Source organism: Neolamprologus brichardi, chromosome 3 (assembly GCF_056152115.1).
Source record: "Neolamprologus brichardi isolate AB-2024 chromosome 3, ASM5615211v1, whole genome shotgun sequence".
NCBI classification, from domain to species: Eukaryota; Metazoa; Chordata; class Actinopteri; order Cichliformes; family Cichlidae; genus Neolamprologus; species Neolamprologus brichardi.
This window is the reverse complement of record NC_142106.1, coordinates 25,717,316-25,743,954: the sequence shown is the minus strand read 5'-3', so window position 1 is coordinate 25,743,954 and position 26,639 is coordinate 25,717,316. Positions and strand designations below refer to the sequence as shown.

Sequence of the window (26,639 nt, the reverse complement as noted above, 5' to 3'; positions counted from 1 at the left end):
GTATGAGGCCCGTCTGCGCGGATTTAAGCGCGAGGATATCTGGGTCACAGACGACCCTCAAGAAAAAATCAGAAATGACGGGTCGCCAGGTGGAGAGCTAGTAGCTCCCTGTCAAAAACGCTGTAATTGCGCTCGCTGTCTCATAGTGTACAGCTGAAAAAGGCGAGCGGTTGCCAGACACCCGAGATTTGCTGTTCCAGCACCGCACCCACTGCTATGTCCGACGCATTGGTGGTCAACACAATCTGCGCCGCGAGGATGGGTGGGTCAGAAGGGTGGCATTAGCTAACGTCGACTTAGCATCAGAAAATGCTTGGATGCATTCCGGAAACCAGTCAACAGAGTCGTTAGCCTTCTTACCTTTTAACGCCCCATAAAGGGGCTGCAGCAGATGCGCTGCTCTGGGGAGAAAACGGTTGTAAAAATTCACCATCCCCAAAACTTCCTGCAGTGCCTTAACAGACGTGGGACGCGGAAAATCTGAAACAGCTTGGACTTTGTCAGGCAACAGAACCGCGCCCTCGGCGGAAATCCAGTGTCCCAGGAAATCGAGAACTGGCAACCCAAACTGGCATTCAGACAGATTAATGATCAGTCCATGTGTAACACATGGGGACACTAAAGCAGTCGCACCAGAATGTCCTGCTAAAAAGAAAGATTCTTTAAAATACAAGGGGGAGCAAGCGAGTCAGATACCCAGTGCACAGAGATGAAGAAGGTCTGATCAGAAACAGTTTATTACTAGGCTCGGGAGCACAAATTTAAAAAAACACCCTTAAAATGTACGTAATAAAATGTTGTCAATCTACTAAAACTAAATAAATCAATTCTAAAACCCATAAAACTACCATTTTCTACATTCACTAAAAAACCCCTGCTATAATTATGCCACATGTTCATTATGGGTCCATCAGCAGGCCAGGAATTCCGGCTTTAGAGCAGAGTCCACACCAGCCCTGTCTTCGGCAGACAAGGAAGAGCCTCCCATCTTCTTGTCCTTCCACGGGCCCATCATATCCCAGCCCAGCTTGCGTTCTGCACCCGAATCCCTCATGCGACCACCGCCACAGCTCCCCTTGCGTCGGTGTCCTGCAAAAAAACAAACAGGGGCTAGAACAATGGTCGCAGAAGTAGCCCTGGCTCATGGCGACCCTCTCCCAATCCAGCTGCACCCAGTAAACAACAGTAGAGACCCTACTCACAAATGCAGTGAGTGCTGCCAATCACACGCGTTGTCTCCTACTGTTGCCATTCCATGAGGTCAGGACTGGGTCGTCGTGTCACACTGGCCATCTAGCATTCACCTTCCAGTCTGGGGCCTTTTTTTTCCTCAGTGATCAGCTAGCCTGCTTTTAAAAGGTCTTTACACAGCTGATAAGCCACCTCTGGACACACCCATGCCTCAGCAGGTGGTCCCTATCAGCGAATTTGTTCCATGTGTAGCCAGTCCACAGTGGATTAAAAACTACGTCACATAAAACACTAAAAACCATGCAATAAAAACAGAATAAAACCATGCACATGAAACAACACTCATAAATAAACACTAAAAATCAGAATAAAAACAATATACAAAATAAATACAAATTTCCACTGTGTGACACATGCACCGCCAAACGCCGATAAACCTGACGCAGATGGAACATGTGCTGCTCCTCCGAGCTGCTGGCCACCAGTATATCATGAAGATATAGAAAAACAAAGGGCAGGCCACGCAAGACCGAGTCCATCAATCGCTGGAAGGTTTGGGCGGCACCTTTCAGGCCAAAAGGCATGCGCAGAAACTCGAAAAGGCCGAAAGGTGTAATGACGGCGGTTTTGGGGACATCCTCAGCGCGCAGGGGAACCTAGATTTGTGCTAGTGGATTGTGGCTGGCCAAACACCTCAATAATGGATTTTATCTTCGTTTCTGTTACTCATATTGTATAGTGCTGTCAGGGTTAATCTTGTTAAAATTACATCTCCGTTAGCAATTTATCGCGAATCGCCCCATGCCTGGGCCTGCACGGCGTCAACACGTTAGTAAGTAAGTAAGTAAAATTCATTTATATAGCACATTTCACAGATAAAAATAACAAAGTGCTTCACAATAAAATCAGAAATACAAATAAAATAACATAAAACAGTGAAAAAAATAATTAAGAGCTTGTTTGTATAAAAACTACCTCAGCTGCTTTTTAAAGGAGTCAATGGAGACTAGACAGCGTAAAGACAATGGCAGGGAGTTCCACAACCTTGGTGCCAGTGCCTGAAAAGCCTGATCCCCCCGTTTTAAAAACCTAGTACATGGGACCACCAGTAACCTCTGACCTGACGACCTAAGTACTCGGGATGAAGCATAAGGTTTCAACAGGTCAGAGATATACTGGGGAGCTTCACCGCACAGAGTTCTGAAGGTTACAACTAAAATTTTAAAACAAACCCTAAAATTTACTGGCAACCAATGAGCATGGTTAGCTTGTTAACACATGGGGACGATCTGTGATAACTTACTAACGGAGATTTGCTGCGTTAATGCGGTTATGGTGTTAACGTCATTTTAACGAGATTAACGCTGACAGCACTAATTTATACATATATATTCTCATCTGTGGGATGATAAAAGTTTATTCTATTCTATCTTTAATTTTTTTTTATGTAACAGTTGCTCTTTCAGATTATATTTATATGTTATCATAGAATAAGAAAAAATCCCAATAAAAATGTGATGCAAGTTTTTGTTTTGTATTTGTGTACCAACAGATGGAGCCAAAGCGTAACAGCAACAGCAACCCTTTACAGATGTGTGTGTCAGCATAAAATTTACAGTTGATATAGAACAATGAGAGTACTGATCATTCTTATCTCAGATTAGCTTCTTTTCATTGGTTCACAGTTAAATTCAGACTTTTATTTAAATTCCTTCTACTTACATGCTAAGTACCGAGTAATCTGTTCCATTATATCTTATAAACCTTGTACTACGATGTTATTGTATTAGAGCACTTTGCTCTCAGACTGCAAGCTTATTTGCTGTTCCTAGAATATTTAAAAGTAGAATGAGAGGGCGAGACTTCAGCTTTCAGGTCCCTCTTCTATGGAACCAGCTCCCAGTTTGGATTTGTAAGTCAGACAGTATCTCTACTTTAAGTTTTAAACCTTTTTCATAAAGCATACAGTTAGGGCTGGATCAGGTGACCCTGAATCCTCCCTCAGTTACACCAGTTCAGGCTGCTGGAGGACTTCCCATGGTGCACCAGGCATTTTTCTTACACTTCATTTATCCCTCATACTACTACTACATGTCATGTACATTTATCCATTCTCATTGTAGTTTGTATTTTGTCACAACAGAACATAAGCATGATTCTCCTGAAGGTCTCTTCTTGATAAACAAGAGTTCTTCCTTCCCACTTTCACAAATTGGTGCTCTTATAGTTAGGGGTTTCACTTGTTTTTTTGTTTTTGTTTTTTACTCTACTGTATAAAGCTCACTTTTTGTCGCTTTAGGCAATATAAATACTGAATTAAACTTTTTGTATTGGACTAAATGAAAATCTCTGATCCCCAAGTCAGAATTGAGATAACTAAATAAAAACAAGTTTGGCCAAAGTACTTTTTTTAAGGTTCTCAAATAACATTTTTTTTAGTAGTCGACATTCAAAATAAAATATTTATGCAAATGTAGTGTACAGGTACATTTTTCCAAGTGAAATTTAAAATGGTAAATTTAATGGAATCTTTTTATATGAAATGTACTTGAGTGGTATACATAATAATACCAGCACATTTTCATTAATGAATCATTATTTATATAAATAAACATATGATTGAATGTATTTGATTTGAATTTTACTCAGATTTATTTCTTCATTTTTATTGAGGGTGAAGTTTTTTTATTGTTGTTATTTAAATTTTTTCTGTGGGTCTAAAACGAATCCGAGGTAATTGGGCCATTAATTTCTTTAATATATAAAATCCTTCTTATGTCTTCATTATTCAGTAAATAGAATTTTCATTAAAAGAGAGCTAGACTTTAGACATTGGAAAATACTTTATTGAAAGTAACATAAAGTTGTGAATTCAATTGCATGCCAGCAGCTCCATGCCCTACTATCAGATAAATTATGTTGAATGCTTTCTATGGACTTGCGTCTATCTTTTGATTAACTGATGATGTTGTAAAGCTGCAATGTTTTTGTGAATATCCCATTCACAAGATTCGACTCAAAACCAAACTTTCTGATTTGAAAACAAAACTGTTTAACCTTCCAATTACAGATTTATTTTACCTCCAAAAATGTTTTGAGTGCATTGTCTATAAATGTATTTTTAATGACATTTGTATTGCAAATGTATTCTAGTTAACTGCATAAAAAAGCAACTCCATAGATTTAGTAGAAAGTAAATTACCGTAAGCAAATGGTAAATGGCCTGTATTTGTATAGCGCTTTACTAGTCCTAAGGACCCCAAGGCACTTTACACATTCAGTCATCCACCCATTCACACACACATTCACACACTGGTGATGGCAAGCTACATTGTAGCCACAGCCACCCTGGGGCACACTGATAGAGGCGATGCTGCCAGACACTGGTGCCACCGGGCCCTCTGACCACCACCAGTAGCCAACGGGTGAAGTGTCTAACCCTAACCCTAATGTGGCATGAACGAGCCAATATAGTTCACCACTCTGCTAATCTACTGGTAACATGAAAAAAACAAAATATTTCCAAAAACAAGAATATTTTGGACAATCCTAAAATTTGTATTCTGTATTATATATATTTTTTTTTGTGTTTTCTTTTTAGGAACTGCAATTATTTCAAAAGATGACCTTGGCAGATGTCCAACTCAGGGCACATCTAATGGTGCAGACAACTGGTTTAAAGCAAAAATGAATGTTTGTTGTTGAAAAAAATGAGGGCAGTGCTGTCTGTTATGTGTATTTACTGTATAGCTGAGAGGAGGAAACCAACAGGGTTAACTTAAAACTTGAAGAACTTTTTTCTTGGATGCTTACCATGTTGCTGTGAATAACTGTCTGAAAACTGCAAAATGAATAAAAAAAAAAACATTTTTCATTTGTGAAAATTGAAGTTAGACATACTCTATTGCAGGTAATTATTTTATTTAGCTTCTAGAATTGCTGACTAGACTGTAGTAATTTGTGAGAAATGTGAAAGTAAAAAGCTTTTCATACAGAAAAATAACACTAAACAGCTAGTGAAAAACTAAACCAAACAGTGAGAAAAGCCATGCCTGCCTTCCTATTTATACTACATCCTTTATCTACGCTGTTTAATATTGTGCTACTGAGGTTCAGCATGACCAGTAAATATATAGTTACTCTTTACTGATTTTCCGATTCCAAATAAGTTGTGACACTTTGTAAAATGCAAATAAAAACAGAATACAATTATTTGCAAACCTCATAAACCCATATTTTACTCACAGTATAACACAGAAAATATTTCAGATGTTTAAAATAAGATATTTTACTTTGTCCTGAGCAAAATTGTCTCATTTTGAATTTCATGGTAGCAACATATCTCAAAAAAGTTAGGAAAGGCTGGAAGGCTGGAAAATGAAGTGGTACTTAAAAGGTCGAAGAAAATTTACAGCTAATTAAACTGATTGTTAAAATGTCAGTAACGTGATTAGGTATTTATGATAGCGATTCAAAGTTTCTCAGAAGTAAAGACAGACACTGTAAAATCTAATTAGTTCACAGAACTAAAAAAAAAAAAAAAGTAAACTCGTTGCCTCAAAGAAATTTAGTAAAGTTTTACTTAAGATGACTGTTAGGACAACTTATTCATTGCAAGTCTGCAGTATTAAGAATAACTTAATATTTCTGACTGTACAATATTAATTGTTTACCTACTGACAAACATTTCAAGTTCAACTAAATGAAAAAACAATTTGTGGTAACCTGATGATTGATGATTAAAAAATAATTAACAACACTTTTTGTAATGATGTTAAAATCAGCCCAACTTTTATTTTCAAATGTGAAAAAGTATAACAGCCAACATACTGGACACTAGGACTGCACGATTTTGCATAAAATGAGAACCACGATTTTTTTGCTAAGGATTGAGATCACGATTCTCTCACGATTTCCTTTTCCAGTATAAATATTTATTGCACTTATTAACTGCACATCAACTTCGTAACAGTTGAGACTGAACATAAAAACAATAAATAAACATAAAAACAATAAAATGTCTCACATTTTGTCGTTGCCGCAAAATGTTGTACTGCTTGAAATTCCGTCTCCACCGTTGCTCAACACTCATGTATAGAGCAGGTAGTGCAACAATAGAAAAATAGTTGCAGGATGGCACTGTGTGGCGTTTGTCTAGGGTGTTGATCATTTTCCTAAATCCCTCGTTTTGCACAGTGTTGATGGAGCCATATCTTTGGTCAGGTGATAAGTAATAGCCTCCGTAATTTCTTTGTGCCTGCGGGAGTTCGACGAGTATAGGGAAGTGCTGTATAAGGTTCCCGTTATTGATGTTTGGGTGGTTGACCAGGACGGATTTTCTCCAGTCACTTTCTCGTCATCCCTGACGTGTTCTCCGTTGTTTTTTCAATTTTAGCAGCCAGCTTCTGTATCACGTGGTATAAGGCTCCGCCCTTGTCATTTGTTGAGCAGGAAGAGTGAGCGCTTGTTTTCATGCAGATTACGTCCCGGATCAAAATGCGGTACAATCGTCGTCGTCTTTTTTTTTTTTTTTTAAATCGTTGTCATTTGGAAATGAGATCACACATAAGTATGAATTGAGATTGCAATTTTCTAACGATTAATCGTGCAGCCCTACTGGACACTGTTCTGCTGAACAACAAACAATTATATTGCCATCACTGTTATAATCTTACAATGAAACCAAGTCTCACATATAATTATTCTGAAAATAAGCTTAGGCCTACCACAAGTTTGTTTTGTACTTACATTACTTATATAATCAAAATAAAAAATTTGTTGTTGTGTCACAAGTGCAGTCTCTGATTTAAACACATTTGTTTTTCATTCCACCACAGGAGCTGGAATGTTGTAATGTTTTAAGGATGCTTGTTTCCAGTCCAGGCATTACTGCCTGAATGACTGTCATGGATCGAGGTGATCCAAATGTAGGTGCAGAAGAAAGTCTTTAACTTCCCTTAAGTACAGTGGCAGTGGATGTGGGTTGGAGATGCAATGAGCTTGAACCTGCAGGCGACCATCTTCACTGACCACACCATCTGTGACGGAGGACTCATCTCTCCTGTTGTCCTGCAAGCAAACAATCATATTTTTTGGAACATGAACTTAATTGCTTTCTTAAAACATTTTTTTCTGCATTTGGTATAAAACAGACTCCAATTTACACAATCTCAGGCTCCCACCCCACCGGAGAGGTGACATTCAATGTCCCACTTGTCAGTCTGGAAAGCCCTGACCACCACCCGACACACAATAATGTCATGAAAGCATGATTTTAAAAAGGGCTATGCAAACACAGCCAATAACTTTCATTCTAATGATCTGCGAAATGATTTGGGCACAAAACAAATTTTGCTGTTAGAAAACTTGCAGACTTCACTATATACAGTGTAGACCCTCTAAACTAAGTTTGGGGGATGTGATCTTTCAAAAAATGCAGACCAAACAGTTGTTGTTTGTTTACTTACACAGCATGTCTTGTAGAATTAACTGGAGTCACCAGCAACAGCATAGTGCAGCCATATCTCAAGTCTAATAACAGAAGACAGGAAAAGATCAGTAAAGAAACAACTTCCCCAAACCAAAGCGCAAATAAAACAATAAGTAAAACAGGCTGATCTAAAGTATGATTAAAGTTCAGCCTGATTAATATAAATGTCACTGACAGTTGCTAATATATTGGAAAACCAAAATACTTACTGATGTCTTTCTGTCCAACAGCAGGGGTGCTGGTCCCGAGCCTCAAAGACAGTAAGAAGCAAGCAGAGAGAGAAAAAACAGAACATTTTTCAGAAGTTGATTTGATCCTTAATGGCTGTGCAATTATTGTGACATAGAGTTTGCTTATGTTGTTAAATGAAGTCTAGATTTGTCTTGATAAATTGAGCAGATATTGGAACTTTACACAGCTACATTCTCGCCTGAAAATATCTTAAAAGTTTATTTTGTGACCCAGAAAAAGTAATAAGTTTTTTTAGCCGCGCTCCTCTGCCATTGCCGTGCTTACAAGTACACAGGCTCCGACAACCGTGGCCGACAAATGCGATCCTCCTTTTCCCCAGAGTACCCTTTCTGGGTCACAAAATAACCTTTTAAGATATTTTCAGGTGAGAATGTAGCTGTGTAATGCTCAAAAATCTACTTAATTTATCAAAATATCACATATTTGCAAAAGTGCTTCCACGTTTTCGGAGAGTTCTGTTATCCACCAGCGTGATAGCTGACCGGGAGGTCAAGGCTTGATAGAGTCCGCGAGCACAGCTAACTCCTGGCTTATTGTTTTCAACCCCCTGCGGTCTTTTGCTACTCAGGTTAAACATGATATATATATATATATATATATATATATATATATATAATTAGTTAGTTAGTTATGGCTATGGATTGAAAATACCCCCACACCCCTAATGGCTACACCTCCCGAGGAATTTTGTCTGGGCTCTTATCTCACTTTTTTATTTCAAACAATCAACAGAAAATTTCACAGACATATTTTTATGTAAGGTTTTTAAGGCTGTGGTGTTAATTTTTAAGTAACATGAGCCCAGCCGCAGCAGCAACGCTAGGCTAACACTAACTATCTAGCAAGATTATAAACCTGGTGCTAAACTAAGAGAAGCCACAAAATCAGTTTGAAGAAGAGTAAACATTTACTCACCAAGTCAGTGTATCAGGTAAAGATCCACAGCAATGACAACAATAATATCTTGAGCTGAAGCTTTTCCAGATTTGCTCAACATATTCCATAACAAATGCTGGCACCATGAACATGCAGACTGATCTGTGCTAGGGAGGAGGACGGTAATAACGTGGCATTTTCAAAACACATCTTTCATCCTTCCGCACTGAGAAGCAAAACTTCCATCTTAGTTTTTCTAAGTTAAGACAACTCAAATAAATTGAGTTTATCAGCGTTTTTGCATAAAAAGTACTGTAACTTATTTAAATCGAGTTCTAATAACAAATTGATAAAAATTAAGTTCAGCCTATTTAATAATTTTAATTAAACACAATATTAGATTTTACAGTGGAGAGGTTTGTCTGCAAAAAATGCATCTATAAATAGTTGAACAATTTGAAAGAATAATGCTTCTCAGTGCAAAATTATAAAGGCTTGATCTACAATTTCATGATATACAATGTATAATAGCATCAAAAAGTTCAGAAATCTGTGTGTGTATCTAAGTCAATATGAGATGTCCGTGATCTTCAGGCCCTCATGATTCTAGCCTGAAAATCACTGCATGGGCATGGGAGCACTTCCAGAAATCAAAATGTGAAATTCTTTAGGAAAAAATGGATGTCACATCCTCCAGATAAGAGGAGAGGAACCATCCAGTTTAGTATCAGCACTCAATGCAAAAGCCTCCATCTCTAATAATATGTGGATGCATTAGTGCCTATGGAATTGGAGCTTCCTCGAGAAAACCCAGGAGTGTTGAGCAGCTGAATATGTGGTAAACATGACCCCGTTTAGTTTTTGAAATATGTTTCTGCCATCAAATTTGAAAATTACCCTTTTTTTCTTAAGAGATACATTTTCCCAGTTTAAACATTTGATATTTCTTCTGTGTTCTATTGTAAATAAAATATGGCTTCATGAACTTTTACAATGGGCACTGTAATTGTACATCTGGAAAAGGACTAAAAAAATATTCTTGGATCACCTGTTGTAAAAATATAGACACACCTACACACACATACAGTGGGGCAAAAAAGTATTTAGTCAGCCACCGATTGTGCAAGTTCCCCCACTTAAAATGATGACAGAGGTCAGTAATTTGCACCAGAGGTACACTTCAACTGTGAGAGACAGAATGTGAAAAAAAAAATCCATGAATTCACATGGTAGGATTTGTAAAGAATTTATTCGTAAATCAGGGTGGAAAATAAGTATTTGGTCAATAACAAAAATACAACTCAATACTTTGTAACATAACCTTTGTTGGCAATAACAGAGGTCAAACGTTTACTATAGGTCTTTACCAGGTTTGCACACACAGTAGCTGGTATTTTGGCCCATTCCTCCATGCAGATCTTCTCAAGAGCAGTGATGTTTTGGGGCTGTCGCCGAGCAACACGGACTTTCAACTCCCGCCACAGATTTTCTATGGGGTTGAGGTCTGGAGACTGGCTAGGCCACTCCAGGACTTTCAAATGCTTCTTACGGAGCCACTCCTTTGTTGCCCGGGCGGTGTGTTTTGGATCATTGTCATGTTGGAAGACCCAGCCTCGTTTCATCTTCAAAGTTCTCACTGATGGAAGGAGGTTTTGGCTCAAAATCTCACGATACTTGGCCCCATTCATTCTGTCCTTAACACGGATCAGTCGTCCTGTCCCCTTGGCAGAAAAACAGCCCCATAGCATGATGTTTCCACCCCCATGCTTCACAGTAGGTATGGTGTTCTTGGGATTCAACTCAGTATTCTTCTTCCTCCAAACACGACGAGTTGAGTTTATACCAAAAAGTTCTACTTTGGTTTCATCTGACCACATGACATTCTCCCAATCCTCTGCTGTATCATCCATGTGCTCTCTGGCAAACTTCAGACGGGCCTGGACATGCACTGGCTTCAGCAGCGGAACACGTCTGGCACTGCGGGATTTGATTCCCTGCCGTTGTAGTGTGTTACTGATGGTGACCTTTGTTACTTTGGTCCCAGCTCTCTGCAGGTCATTCACCAGGTCCCCCCGTGTGGTTCTGGGATCTTTGCTCACCGTTCTCATGATCATTTTGACCCCACGGGATGAGATCTTGCGTGGAGCCCCAGATCGAGGGAGATTATCAGTGGTCTTGTATGTCTTCCATTTTCTGATGATTGCTCCCACAGTTGATTTTTTCACACCAAGCTGCTTGCCTATTGTAGATTCACTCTTCCCAGTCTGGTGCAGGTCTACAATTCTTTTCCTGGTGTCCTTCGAAAGCTCTTTGGTCTTGGCCATGGCAGAGTTTGGAGTCTGACTGGTTGAGGCTGTGGACAGGTGTCTTTTATACAGATGATGAGGTCAAACAGGTGCCATTCATACAGGTAACGAGTGGGGGACAGAAAAGCTTCTTACAGAAGACGTTACAGGTCTGTGAGAGCCAGGGATTTTCCTTGTTTGAGGTGACCAAATACTTATTTTCCACCCTGATTTACGAATAAATTCTTTACAAATCCTACCATGTGAATTCATGGATTTTTTTTTCACATTCTGTCTCTCACAGTTGAAGTGTACCTCTGGTGCAAATTACTGACCTCTGTCATCATTTTAAGTGGGGGAACTTGCACAATCGGTGGCTGACTAAATACTTTTTTGCCCCACTGTACGTCTGGCATCTTGTAAAAACTGATAAAAAAAATTAATGACTTGAAATGTGTCATTTTAAAATACATTGAAAAGAAAACCACATACACAAATGACTGCTGGGTAGAGCAGTAATACGGATATCAAACATAGCCATGTGTATTACAACAGATCATAAACGGTCTAATGGTTTTACTGGTTTGCTTTTGACTACATTATAAAATGAAAACATCGAAATTCACGTAATAGTTATTTGCTTTTTTCACCCACTAAGGAGGATTTTTTATTTTCATGCACCTTCTAGACACTTTGTTCAATCTTGCTAAGCGCGTCATTTCACACTACTTTTGTACTTCTAATTCTTTTTATGTTCCATCCACAATAAAAACAAAAACAAACTTTCTGTCGCATCTTGTCTTAAAAGATTCAAAGGCTGAAGGAACGAGATCCTAGTTGGCAACTAGTGACACAGGCCTGCAGCCTCAATGCTTTTGAAATAAATACAGTCAAACGTATTTCTGTGAATTAAAAATGAAAAAGGGAGGCTGCAAGTGAAGCGGTGATTTTCAAAAGAAACTGTTGTAGTAACTGTACAAAAAATACTCTTGAACAATATCGTCATGACACTTTACATCATAATAATCTAAAACAAGCATGTCTACTTAAATATTTTGTATTTTAATGATTGTTCTGGGTTTACCTATTTAAATTCCTTTTAACGCATAATGTCTGTTTTTGCATTTGCGATTTATGTAAGAAAATCATATTTAGATTCGTCTTAAATCATTTGCTGGTCATTTGAAAAGCAATTAAAACACCTAATTTTGTTTTTGCTCGTTTTAATTGCTTCCCAACACACCGGTCAGCCTGACAGTGCCATCGATGCCAACGATCAAACATGATCAATATAAAGTTAATACTGCCGGGGTGCTGAAGTGGATAGAGAGATATGTGGGTGTAGCTGTGGGTCCCAAATCAAATTCTGATTGGAGCCCTTTAACACATCTGACTCTGAGTCTGAATATTTTTAAATTGTGCTATAAAAATCATAAAAGGATCTCGTAACATCATTTTTACGCACACTCACGTGGCTTCCTTTCGTGCACGTCCGAAGGTTTAATTGGGGTCACCGCCAATTTCAGGAAGTTGTTTGTAAGGTCTAAAATGGCGAGCGAGCAGGTGAGCCTGTAAATGACGCCTTTAGGCCGCGCGGACGATGTTTGCCAACTCTAGCCTCGTTGGTGGAGCTCGCTAGCGCCAGAGGTTTTATATCCAACATGAGGGCGACCTGTGCCAAACGCAGCTTAGGCTTCCTTCGTGTCTGCGCCCTGTCCTGCTTCGTCTTCCTGCTCTGTTCCACTTGCGGTGGGCAGAACATGGCCTCTCACCAGCCCACGCTGAGGCGCAGTCGTCGGAGTCACCAAAGCGCGAAGGACAGAGGAGCGCACCGCCACCACCACAGGCCGCTGACCGACGAGCAGAAAGCGGACCAGAACCTGCAGTTCATGCTCAGTTTGTACCACAGCGCAGCCGAACCGGACGGCAGGCCCAAACAGCACCGGAAGTTCGGCTCCAACACGGTGCGCCTGCTGAGGCCCACGGCGTCATCGGTGCATTACCTGCCCGCGTCTGGAGGTGAAGAACAGCTGACTAATCTTGTTAAAAGTATCGAACTAATGGCTGGAGAGGTTTTTATGTGGCCGCAGATTTACAGAATCCGAGGATTAGTTTCATGCAGTGACTAAATTTAAATGAAGAAAAGAAATCATGCCAAATAAACTGCCCTTTAGTTAATTAGATTTTTACCTCAGTCAACGGTCAATCGGAGCTCAGATGATGTGTAATACTCATGTGCTTATTTTAGCACCAGCCTCCCCATGATATTCGTTTAAGTTTAGTTCGTGTTTCTGTGTGACTGAAAAGGGATTTTGATGTATTTTTCAGTATTGTGGTAACCACGTGCGACCTTCCAGCGACCTCACAGGAAGCAGTTAAAACACAGCAAAGCTACCTTTGGCAGACAGCTGCCACGTAGAACTAAAACTAGTCAGATAACTTACTCGGATAACTGAAGAGGTTTGTTTGGGAAATATTAATAAAAATATACCATTAATACAAAACAGCCAAACGTCATACAAAGTGTAGTGTGTCCACAGATGCTGCAGTAAGTAAATAAGACTTTTTCCCACTTTTTGCCCACTTTTCATGCAGTGCATCTGTTGTGAGTCCCATGTGTCTGTGTAGGTTCTCACCTCTTACTCCAGCTTTCTCCCACAGTCCAAACACAGGTCAGGTTAACTGGGGAATCTAAATATGAGCAGTTGTCTATGTGTTAGGTTAGGCTATGAAAGCTTGGTGATCAGTCCAGGGTGAACCCTGCTTCTCAACCTATGACAGCTAAACAACAATATGGATTTATACCAACCAGAAATTTAAAAGGAAAATATTGGTTAGATTTTTGTGTAAATTGTTAAATAGGTGTTAGGTCACCAGTGAGTGTAGGGCCTGAAAAGTGAAGCTGCTACAGAAGAGTCTTAAATCTTCCCAGTGGCCAGCAGGGGCTGCAAAACAGAAGTTTGACTGAACAGAATTGTCACTACACCCAAGTAGAGTTAATTGGGTTCAATGATTAAGGGGGGGGGGGGGCGCTCACACAAACATTTTTCTGACAGACATTTTTACTATAAAGATATTTAAGTGATATTTAAGCTGTTTCAGAAGATGGAACATCTTCAGGACACATTTAAGTACATTTTGTAAAAATCTCTAAGAACTCGTGAACCTGAAACTCAAACTTAAACGCTACATTATTTTGTACTGCACAACAGCTTTTACATATATTAATGTTGGCTCTGCTTTGCTCAAAGGACTTGAAGCAGTCAGTGAGGGATCGATATGATTGATGCTAATTTATTGACTTTGTCGTCTCCTCCTTTTCTTCAGACCACTGCTACACCTTCACGGTGCAGTACAACCTCGACACTCTCCCCTCAGAGCGACTGGTGAGAGCTTCTTTTGTTCACCTTCGCTCTTCTCCGCCCTCTTCTTCCTCCACAAACTTGAGCAGCGAACAGGCCGTCCAGCTGCCCCGCTGCAGGGCTCAGATCACCGCGCTAGGTGCAGAGAGTCTGGTCACCTTGGAGCCTCACGAGCGGTGGACGGAGACGGACATCACTGCACACATCAGCAGCCACGTCCTGCGCGGGAAGGATCAAGGCCGGGGGAGGCACTTGACCCTCACTGCCCAGTACTGGTGCACAGAACCTGAGCTGGCTGAAGAGAGCAACGGCCTCCTGCGGTGGTGGAGGATTCTGTCTCGAGGGAGGACACGCTGGAGCGGTGAACCTCACCTCGAAGTTCCCTCTCTTCTTCTGTACCTGGAGGAGGAGAGGGAGGTGAAGGACTGGATGGGAGAACTGCTTGGCACGGAAGGGGAAGGCATCATGAGGCAAATTGGGCAGTGGCATCTTTCGCTTCACCGCCGCCGTCGCTCCAAAGATTCTTCAGAGCCTCAGGATCCTTCACTTGACGCACTAAAGAATGCCCCCACTTCCTCTTCATCCTTCTCCACCCCCACCTCATCCTTGATCGTCTCTGATATCCCCAGCTACAAACACAAAACCAACACACCCAAAAACCGATGCAAGCTCCACTCTTTCCGCCTGTCTTTCGACGAACTCGGCTGGGGCCACTACTTTATCGCCCCGCCCGTCTACAACCCTCGGTTCTGCCAGGGCGACTGCCCGAGGGTGCTCCACTATGGCTACCATTCCCCCAACCATGCCATAATCCAGACGCTCATCAATGACCTGGGCGTCGGGGACGTCCCTCCTCCGTCCTGCGTGCCCTACAAGTACATGCCCATGAGCGTGCTGGTCGTGCAAAAGAAGAAGGTGGAGTACAAGGAGCTGGACGACATGGTGGCAGAGTCTTGCACGTGTCGCTAAAGACTTGGAGGAGCACGTCTAAGTGATTTAAATATGCTTTGCACTGTGGGGGAGGAAAAAGAGACTTGAATAGAATTTCTGATGGGACACTGTTTTGAGCTTCAGCTTGGCAGCTAACCACAACGAGCTTTATGCTGGAGGGAGGAAGCTGCTGTTGTGGTTTCCGTGTGGTTTCATGGTCCCTGTTGAAGCAAGGTGGATGCTGAATGTGAATGCGGGATCTGCAGACAGAAGAAAGCCCTTACTTTCCAGTGTGGAATGACTGTACTTTAAACCCTCTGTGGCTAAAAGCACTTTGTAGGTGAATATACTGCTGATGAAATTATGGATCACTAAAAAGCAGGTTAGGTCACCCTGAATGATTATTATCCCAAACGTCCCAAAAATATAACAAATGTACAAATACATAAACTAACTTTGGGTAAACACCAGTCTACATATAAGATTTAAACAGAACAAATTTAAAATCTCAGTATTCAACCTTAATCCACAGAACTTTTTCGTCCTGTGTGTGTCTGTCTGTGTGTTGTTCTTTGTGTAAATCTGTTTCACAGCATTAAAAAAAAAATCTGGATAATGTGACGGCACTATGCCAGGCTGCATTCTTCAGCAGGAAATTAGATGCTTGTTTAAAAAAAAAAAAAAAGGTAAATAAAAACAATTTTAATGGACAAAGGGGTTGACCTTGTTGGATGTAACTGTAGAGGCGTTGTGACGTTACGTTCTTGATGTTGAGTGTGAAAGAAAACAAAGTGTTGTAATGGAAAAGTGTCATTTTATATAAGTGAAAATGAATAATAAAGTAAAATGCATATTTTGTATAGTGTTATTTATTGCTAGTTTTAGTGTTTTTAAAAAAAAAAAAGTTGTTACTTAACAACTTACTTTTAAAAAGTTCAAAAGCTCCAAAAGACCTACAGACCTGCAAAGACAACTGGATTTGATCATTTTGTTCTTTACAGTAAATACTGCTAGCAGATGATTAGGTTACTTCAGCATTCGAAGCTTAAAAAAAATAAAAACCTAGTGTTGTTCTTTCCAAAAGCTCTGAAAACCGACCTTTTGGAGCCGAACGCTAACTGTTAGTATTAATGTTTCCTTACAAAACTGCTTAAAACCTTAAACTGCGGCTGCTACTTTTTAAAAATGTGCCTTTATCTGCTGATGTTGACATTTTAATCATGTCCTAAATTTGAATGATGTTCCTAAGCTGTTGAAGTGCATTAACCCACTGCGTCCAACAGATGGAGCTGTTATCCTTTTTTTTTTTTCTTCTCCCAAATGCATGAAGTTTACAGGAATGGGCAGAAATTCTGACATGATTCTTTATGCTTGTATTGCCCACAGTAAAGTTAACAAACATATCTCTATAAATATGCACACAGCACATAAGCAGGGGTGTAAGCAGGTTTAATTCTATTGGCTTTGCATGCAGTGATCTTTGGGGCGTCCAGGTTAAGTTTTCCTTGACTTCACTCCAAAGGAATTCCTCTGAGGAAGGTTTTGAAATTTACATGAAGCCAAGCAGGTCAACCAATCACAGCATGCCCTGTACTACACATACAGATCACCTCATGACACAAAGTTCAGGACATTTGAGGTCTATTGTCTTCATTGTTGGCATTTAGTGCTCATTTTCACATCATTTATATTCAACTTATTTTTCTTTGTTACTTGTAATGTCTGTGACTGGACTACAAAGACTACAATTTAATTAATAAACTCTATTAATGCCAACAAAAATTGTGAAACCAAAATTCAGACCTTATGATAGTTGTCCAGATAACACCCAAAAGTTTACTTTATATGTATTTCCACATCAACGAGCAGTTGATGTCTTGGCCTGAAAGCATCCACTCATGGATGTAAATGACCTTTAATGTGGGTTTAAAGATCAGCAGAGGTCACATTCACAACAAGCACACTGGACAAGGGCTCAAACTCAGTTTTACTAAGAGTCACAATCGGAGGATCACATCAAGAGGAAAACACATGTAGCCCATTAGCCTGCTTTAATGAATAAAAATATACCCAGGATAATGATGCTCGGTTTTAAATATTTTATTATGTTTTAATTTGCACCATTTGTTCCTTTAGTGTGATGAGAAAAAAATCCTTATGAAAAGTTAAATAATCAACCTTTTTTTTCTACATCTTTATCAAAGTTGAAGGCCTTTTGGGAGTACCAGATAACACAATAAAACTGCTATAAAGTTGAAGTCTTGGTACCTGATATAAATCTTTTTGATTTTTAATGCCTTGGATCTGGTAATACATGACCTCGTCTCAAGTCCTCTTCCCAGAAATGAGTTCAGCCTCATCAGCCTCTGTATATTGAAAATTGTTATATATAATTGTTTCATATTTCTTTTGTAAAGCAGAACAACTGGGAATTAGAGGAGAAAAATGTCAATAAAGGCCTCCTTCATTGGCTGTGATCCGTGTTTTTGCTAACAATTCAAATTAAAAGGAGCCTTCTTTGGTAATAAGTAAATCGTTTAGCAGTCTTATAGCTTTCAAAATATTAACAGTAAAAAGTTTCAATTTAGTTTTGACTGAAGTCACTGGAGCTTTGGCAGTAAAATAAATCTATCCCCTCTTAAACTCACTGTTTCTGCCTATGACTTTTCTATTTACAGATATGGAGTTTATAAGGTGACTCTTGAGCTTTTTAGAGGCAAATTCATCCACACCGGCCACAAGAGAGGATGAGGTGGCAGGTAGTGTTAAGATTAAAACTTTATTTTTAAATTTAGGTTTATGGACTACAAGCTTGTACAAGCATACAAAAGTCATGTATAATATAATATAATATAATATAATATAATATAATATAATATAATATAATATAATATATTTGTATAAATCTAATCCTAAACAGGCCATCGGTGAGGTGATGGGTTTTAAGAAGGAGCAATAATTTTATTTTAAACATCCTGTTAAGTGTACACAAACATTTCTGTTCGTCCGTGTCTGTAAGTGGGTCACAGAAAAGCTGTCATCACTGTTTACCGACACTGACACACTCACCTCAACGTGGATATCTATGTAGGTTGAGTGTTATATATAATTGTTTCATATTTCTTTTGTAAAGCAGAACAACTGGGAATTGGAGGTCAAATCTGGTACAATGTGACCCCTTTTAGAAAAAAACTCTCATTTTATTGTATTTTATGTTGTTCTCATGCCTGTTTTTTTGTTTCTTATAATCTTTCTTGGAAGATAATACATAAAATAAACTTTCCTAAATTGTGCAGCATTTAGTTTCACTTTACAGTCTCCAAACACGCACATACATTTAGATCAAGTAGATTTAGCTCTTCCTGCAGTCCTTTAGGCTCACGAGCGCTGCACCTTTACCCCGTGTATTACACACGGACTCTCATGCAGAGGGTGTTTCTTTTTGAACTGCTGAAATTTTTACTTCTTTCAGAATCAGAATACTTTATTAATCCCTAAGGAGGTTCAGTATCACTTTATTAATAATATCTTCATGGAGCTGTGCCACTGACTCTTTGTCACATTCAGAATTTTCCATCTTTTTAAACTTAGTGTCACGTCCAGGAGTTATAGATGAAAACAATGCATCTCTGAACCTTGTTATTATAGCCGTGTTATTGTATGTAATGAGTATTATTGACAGTAAAATTATTCACTTCCTCACATCTAACTTGATAACTATGAATTCCTCTGTTTTCATAAATTTTTTATTAAACAAAATATTTGTAGACAGAGAAATCATTTAAGCATTTAAATAATTTAATTTACACCCTCATGAGTGTTTTAAAGCCATAAATAAGAAAATAGAGATATAAAAAAAATAATTTTTTTATTTAAAAAAAACAAAACAAAACAAAAGTGTGACTGGTGGGTTAAAACTCGTCATTTAAAAGGCAGAAGATTATTTAATCTGTAGCAGTAAGCAGTGATACTTCAATCACCAAATGTAATTACATTTAAATGTAATTTAATCAAAATTTTCAGGCAGTAGTAATGATCGGATTTCTTCATTGTTGCATTGTTGTAATTTAGACTTAGACCTTGTCTTTGCATCAGTAACAGTCAATCAAAATTCACTAATAAAATATAGAATAATTTAACTTATTTATATATTATTTATTTATTTGTGTGTATTTATTAAAAATACACACACACACACACATACAGACCCTGTGTGTGTGTAAAGAAAGATTAGTGCTGGTGGGACACATTAGCAAACAAAAAAGACAAATATTTAAGAAGATCTAAAAACAGTATATTAAAATGCAAGCAAATACAACAACAACAACAATAATAATAATTCACCAATAAAATATAGATAATAATAATAATAATAATAATAATAATAATAATCATAATAATGATTATTATTATTATTATTATTATTATTATTATTATTATTATTATGATCATGATTATTATTATAAATTGATCCCCTTTTCCTTTACTTGTCCAGTGTATGTCTAGATGCGCTCGCCTCTTGCAAATCATTTATTGACTTAGCTAATGACTCAGTATATGTAATGAATGGTGCCTTGTATTTTTATTATTATTATTTCTTTATTTATTGATGATAATGTCAGTCTTTACTGATTTCATTCTCATTTACTTACACAAACACACATGATCATGCATGTTTACTCACCAACCCACAGTACTGCTTTTTTTCCATTAATGCACTTTAACTATGTACCTTGTACATAGTAACAGTACATATATTATACATTTTGAATCTCATTTGTGAATATAGTGTTATTTAACGCAAACCATCATGGTTACATAAAATAAAATACAGGGAGAATTGTAAAATGTAAGGCATGTGTAATTTATTTACACTCATGTCTATAGTTGTTATTTTGCCCGAGGACCTGCAGCGTTGGTCTGTTACGGAAATATTTTATGACTCACTGACGGGAAATATTCCGTTTTACAGGGCCTCCCTGCGAACTACTTTGGGGGATTTCGTGTGTGTGTGCAGTTTTGTCCTTCTCATCTTAACCTCCTCTGACAGATGTTGCACACACGCATGAAGACATCCACCGTGATTCCCATAAACACTGCGCACACACATACGGAGAACAAATAAACCTGTAAAGCTCTAAAAGGCTTAAAGGTAAAGTTAATGAGTTAATGAGAATATTGTGTGTGTGTTTGTGAGTGCGGTAGGGGATGAAGTGTGTCAGCAAGGTAGTCATATTGTGTGTTTACTGTGTGTCATGTGTTCTTACATTGTACATAAAATTGGTGACACACCGCACACTCACAGCAACAACATGAGAGAACGGTCTGTACTTGTTAGCTCTTTCACCTCCTATCAGACTTCTATAATTGTAAACTGTAGAGGCAAATTTAAGGGGGGGTTTACAGTTATTTTGAAGGGTTAAATTAGCTACAAAGTCTAAAAACCTGGCTGTAAATGTGTTTATTTTATTGCTGAAGCTGGAAATTTTAACAGAACTGACTTGCTCAGAGAGGATCTGACACGTAAGCTTCGGCTTCACTTTTAAGTTCTCCGCTTGGTTAAGGTCAAGGATGTGAAGTGGACAGAAAGTGTCTGAGAGAACAGCTTACTATGAACAAATAAAGCTTCTTTTTTTTAGTTACAACTATACTCGTTGTAGTTTCTGACTTCACTGACTAATTTTTTGGCTTAAACTAAATGCTCTTCAGTCTTTCTTTTAAGTTAGGGCTTGTTGCTCTTCAACTAAAACATTGATGTTATTTGTTTGTTGTGAAATTAAATGTCAGGGCGTCACTGCAGTCAGCAGGATTTGTCATTTTGATGTTTTAAATGCTAGTGCCAAATGTCACAAATATCCCTCAATAACTTAAAACGTGTTTCTCTCTGTCTGCTTAGTTTTTGCACTCCGGTCGAATCAGCAAGGCTCACTGAATGAATCTGAACATAGAAGCACATTTAGAAATGAAATTTAGAGACAGCCTGAATACAAACGAGAACTATCTGTCTGGATTTGTGCCACCGAATCTCTAATCAATACACTAATGGTAGATGGTGTGCCACATTAGACAAACAAAACACGAGAGTCAATAGTGTTCCTGTAGCACATTACCGATAAGCTAAAAATAAACGTGTTTAAAGATGCAGGGTGAAAAAAAAGCCATTGCTGAAGTAGAAAAAAGAAAGCACAGCTGGAAGAGGCAGACAAGATTTTTCATTAGCACTTCCAGCCGTGAAATTAAACTGCTGCAAAAGCTGATTTATATGTGCTGTAGGAACATCAGAGAAATATTGTATCTGCTTTAATGTGAGACTTTCTCACAGATATCCAAGTCAGCGACATGTGATTATAATTTCTCTGTAACTCTGGTGCACAAAGCAAAACTAGGTTACAGCTGGAAGTGATGAACTTAAATTCAAAATTTATAGTTTGTACAAAAGCGTTTTAAATTCGTCACATTTAGCTTTTGTTGCATAACTCAATAAATAAATAAACTTTGTTTGAGTTTGTTTGAACATAATGGTCTCGTTCATATTCTAATACCAACACAAAAACATACGACCGGGGCCCTGTCACAGCAAAGTTACAAAGAATATTATGGACATGTTACATTTATGTTATTAAAAATATTTTATTTGGTAACAAAGTAACCACAATCTTATACAAAGTCTTAGTCACTTTAGCAAAAAGCATCGTATTTATGTTTGTTCTAAGGCATGTTACATTGTCATGTATATGACATATACACATATAATTTTATGTGGACTAGTTACAGTTGCGATTGTGTGTGTGTTTATAAGAGTACTGTCCACCTTCTGATCTCAGATCTTGTTCTGATATCGTTGAACGTAATAATGTGGGACTGCACTGAATTAAAAACAAATAATTCAATAAATCTGCATTCAGTGTTTAGCATTTGGGTTCACCTTTAAAATGCCAAACTTATGGATAAAGATGTTTGTCTATTTGGCAGGTAGAAACATTAATCTGGACTAAGTCAAACCCAATGGATGAAAAAGTTATTGTTCAATTATTAACAATTATTGTTCTTAGCAACTTAGGTTAGTCTGTTTTTCTAGTTTCTGATTGCATCAGTATAAAGTCATGCAGAGGAGAAATCCAGGGAGCCAATTAGAAGACAGTTGGCTTGAACAGAGAGGGGTGTTAAAGGGAGATAAGCTCAAACTTAGAGGCTCCATCAAAGCCATTGAGAACCTAACAAGTTAAAAGTCTAGAATGAAAGTATGGAGCTGGGAATGATACTAAGAGTTCCCCCTTGAGGAGCTTTTGTGTGGCAACTGTGGTTTTTACTGATGAGAAGTTCTTAAACTACTTTATATTTTTGTAATATAAACTTATCAATTCAGAAAACAGGCTTTTTTGTCCTTTAAATGCTTTAAATTTTAAATTAACTAAAGGTTTAAGACTCCACTTGGGCAAGAATTATAAAAACTATATTTAAATGTGTATATATATATATATATATATGAGTTGTCGATGTGGCAGGTAGGCTTAAGAAAGAGCCTGATTTTTTCTAAATTATCATAACTCTGGCTCATTCTACTTCTGATTACTTTTAAAGAGAGAGATAAGTGATAAGCGCTGCCACTGCTGAACCTTCACCATATTTACTTATCGAGCATTTATTGACTTCCACTCAAGGCCTTCCCACATGTATATTACCTTCTGGGTAACCCATTTCTGTGAACACCAGCCTGCACAGTCCACACGAGGACTGAATGCTGGTCAGATGAGGTCATGTCCGCTACCCTTCGATCAGGCTGTCCAGTGGAATTCAAGTTGAGAGTTCAAGTTTCATTGCCTAGTCAGGCTTTTTTTTTCCAGAGCTGATGACAGTGGCCTGCCTGTGCTGGAAGAAAAACTGGCACAGTCACACCATGAAGGCTGAAGCCAGCCAATGCTGCAGCCTCGAACAGAAAGACCCTGACATGATGATTAAAGTTCACTGGATTTGCTTTCCCTTTGTAATGTGGAAACTTTTTTTGGCAATGAACATGAGCCAAAAAAGCCAAACAAACACATCAGTTACAGCACTCATTGTATTGTTGACGCTGCTGATCAGGAAGGACCTGATCTGCCAACAAAAGCCGATTATAGCGTCTCTTCTTGTGTAGCTTAAAGTGAGTGTTTCGGGGTTTTTCAGTGACGGTAAAGATGGAAACTGTTTCACATGAGCACAGGACACAATGAAAATGGAAACTATCACAGTCAGAAAAGAAATCGATGTTTACCTTTGATTAGAAGTTTACATTTATAGACATGGATGTCATGGTAATTTTGAGCTTTTAATGAGTTTTTGAGGGTGAGATTGTTGTACAACAAACATCTTAAATTACTTTATGCTCCAGAGTACACATACATACTCTGTCTATGATCTGGTGCAGTACATTTTATTTGTAATATTCAGTACATTTAAAATATAATCAATAGAAATTTGCTGTATCACTACCATCAACACCTGCTTATTTCACCTAACAAACTCTTTAGAAAAAAAGAATTATAAACTTGAGGAAATCACAGGTGAAGTTGCAACAAAACGCCCATGAAGCAGCTGCAGCGACACTGTTTGTTAGGTTGTGTGAAAGTGTCTGATTCCATGATGGAGGCAAGGTACACTGAGGTGGAGTTGCATCATTCAAAATTGCAGGTAAATTCTAATGATTGATTCAGAAGAACTGATCATACCATAGAGCAGGAGTGTCAAAGTACAGCTGGAGACATGTCTTTAAAGGAAAACAAGCAAAGCTTGACAGCTTTTCTCGGTTTTTCCAGTTCATTTAAAGGCACAGAAGTCTTCTCGTGTAGGCTGCCTGTAAGCAAGCAACAGTGTTTTAACCCATTCAGTCCATGCATTTTGTTAACTTTAACTCCAATCCAGAGTTGTAGAGGGACTAGAGCCCGGCTGTTTTGCAGAGAGAGGTGGGGTAAACTCTCGACGGGTTGCCAGAGTGTCTGTATTCTTTTTTTCTTTTTTTTTGTCTTTACAATTCAAATTCAATTCAAATAATTTATCTAGACTGAAAAATACCTTTAACCTTCGGCACATCCTCACTCCCTTATAGAGTTATGACTGGCTTGTAGTGCGCAACAAAGAACAGAGTTACAATATGAGGATCAGGAACGTAATATTACTTTTAGTGTGTATAAATCTATACAAATGTTGCAGTGCAAAATAGTATTAAACCAACAATTCAAACAAAAAAAAAAGCAAGCAGGCTGACCCGCAATCTCCACATAAGAGCTCCTGCAACACAAACACAGCAAGAAGGTCTGATGCCGGAACATGCAGTAACCACATCCACATATTCCAATGCATTTATCCTAATATGTTGAGTAATTGATTACTTTATTAATATTTGCACATTTTGTGACTTTAGTAAGTGAACTAAATTGTACCTACGGTGAGCAAATTGTGGCCCAGGCTGTAAGTTGACATTTTGGCTTGCTATTTTGTGTCTTTGGCACAAAAAGTCTGAAAAGTACTGCTTTGCACTACCGTATATACATGTAGAGGAAATTCTTGTCAAGTTGTAAAAATCCCCCTGGTAGCATGTATACATATTTGCAAAGTGTAATGCAGCTGGAAACAGTTTAGTGATGTATTATTAATAGCTGTAATATAATCAGAAGACAAAGGAGACAACTTTATATACGGTTTTTATCTGCCATGCTTAGGAGGAGAAATATGCATGTCTCTTTAACTCGTTCCTTTAAATATTTAAACCAGTTGCAGATAACCAACTCTTGGCACTGGTCCTGCATCAGCGCAGCACAGCCGACACAGAGCCAGCGTGGAATAACAGTCTTTGCTGTTCTCCTCCAAAGCCCCCAAGAGCGTCATCTGTCCCTGAAGTTTCTCTGCTGTCAACACGATAAGTCACGCTTGGCGATAAATCACGACGCAGATGTTCTGAGTTTATGTCACGCTGATTTCTGTCAGTCTTGTGGGCTTAATGGTGAACAACATTACAGGAATCTGCACAGTAACTTTCCACTACATCCAACCTCAGATCCTCTTTATGAAATCCACCTCCACTTGTTCTCTTTTTGTTTCATTTCCAAGTATTTTAATCCTGTTTCTGCTGGGAAACATACTCTGGATGGATTTACATGAAAATGTTTCCAAAGGTCAGGCTTAGTGCAGTTTACCAGTGATTATTTGAATCCACATCCAGATGTAGATCAAGGAATTAGATGTTAGATGGACTCTTTACAATTGTGTGATATTTTCTCATTGTTTATGCAGGGATTTTCAGCCTGACTTCTGTGTTGTTGCAGTATATCCCATAAGATAAGTAGTCCAAGGGTTGCTTTCGACTACAGACTGAGATTAGCTTATATAAAGCTTATATTAGCTTATATAAATAATAAATAGCTTATATAAATAAAATTGAGATCACAAACATTAAACTTACCAAAACTTACTTTTTTTATTATTTATTTAATAAAAAAAAAAAAAAATTTACATCCAAGTGATCATATACTGACACTTGGTTTGGACTCCACATTGTAACACACTAGATCAAACTGTAGTGTCATTTTCAACATGTAGTTCAGTACGATGGAGTTCATCTGCAGCACCTCCACATGCCATGTCACACATGGTTATAAAAGCATAAGCACATGCTGTAAAGCTGTCTACATGGTAATCAAAGAGACAAAAATGAAAGTAAAACATGTAAAAAAAAAAAATACTAAGAGGAACAGAACGTCCCATTTATACTTTCAATTTAAATTTCAGATATTTATCATTAAACAATTCAGTTTAAAACACTTCTGATAAAATTTATTTTAACTCTATTTAAACCTTCTTCTGATTTTTTTTTATGAGACTGATAAGTGATAAGCCTTGGCACTGCTGAACTTTCCCACATTTACTTATCAGGCATTTATTTACTTTTTATCTCTGTGAGCCAGAAGGTCAGAATTTAGACTCCTCTAAATGCTCAGTTTTAGTCTTTTTATTTATTTATTTTAATTGGATTTTATTATGTCAGTGAGAGCGTACGTTCCTAATACAGTTAGCTTAGGTGTATAGCACAGAAGCCCCACCCACCTGGTGGATAAACCTTCTGTCTTCAGCCAATCAGGGGAAGGTTTGTTTAGAGAGAGGAGAGGCGCTAAAACATCTTGTTTTAGACAGAAGAACTGTGTGAGAATCATGCACATCCACTTGAGTAGACTCATAGAGAGGATAAAAGACAGGCACAGCTTCTGAGGCTGATAATGTGTT

General features: G+C 38.2%; 1 protein-coding gene and 1 long non-coding RNA gene across 2 annotated transcripts; one reads left to right on the top strand and one right to left on the bottom strand.

Annotated features, from left to right (window-relative positions):
* Positions 1-7,063: 7,063 nt before the first annotated feature.
* Positions 7,064-7,953, bottom strand: LOC148104086 (uncharacterized). Its single transcript, XR_015718639.1, has 3 exons — positions 7,891-7,953; positions 7,659-7,722; positions 7,064-7,260 (listed from the first exon to the last, which is right to left on the bottom strand). It is a non-coding gene; the product is annotated as an uncharacterized LOC148104086 (long non-coding RNA).
* A 4,799-nt stretch (positions 7,954-12,752) lies between these two features.
* On the top strand, positions 12,753-15,425 carry bmp15 (bone morphogenetic protein 15). The gene is made up of 2 exons (XM_006806909.3): positions 12,753-13,113; positions 14,422-15,425. The coding sequence occupies exons 1-2, from the start codon at positions 12,756-12,758 to the stop codon at positions 15,423-15,425; spliced, it is 1,362 nt and encodes a 453-aa protein (XP_006806972.2). The 5' UTR covers positions 12,753-12,755.
* Positions 15,426-26,639: the final 11,214 nt, after the last annotated feature.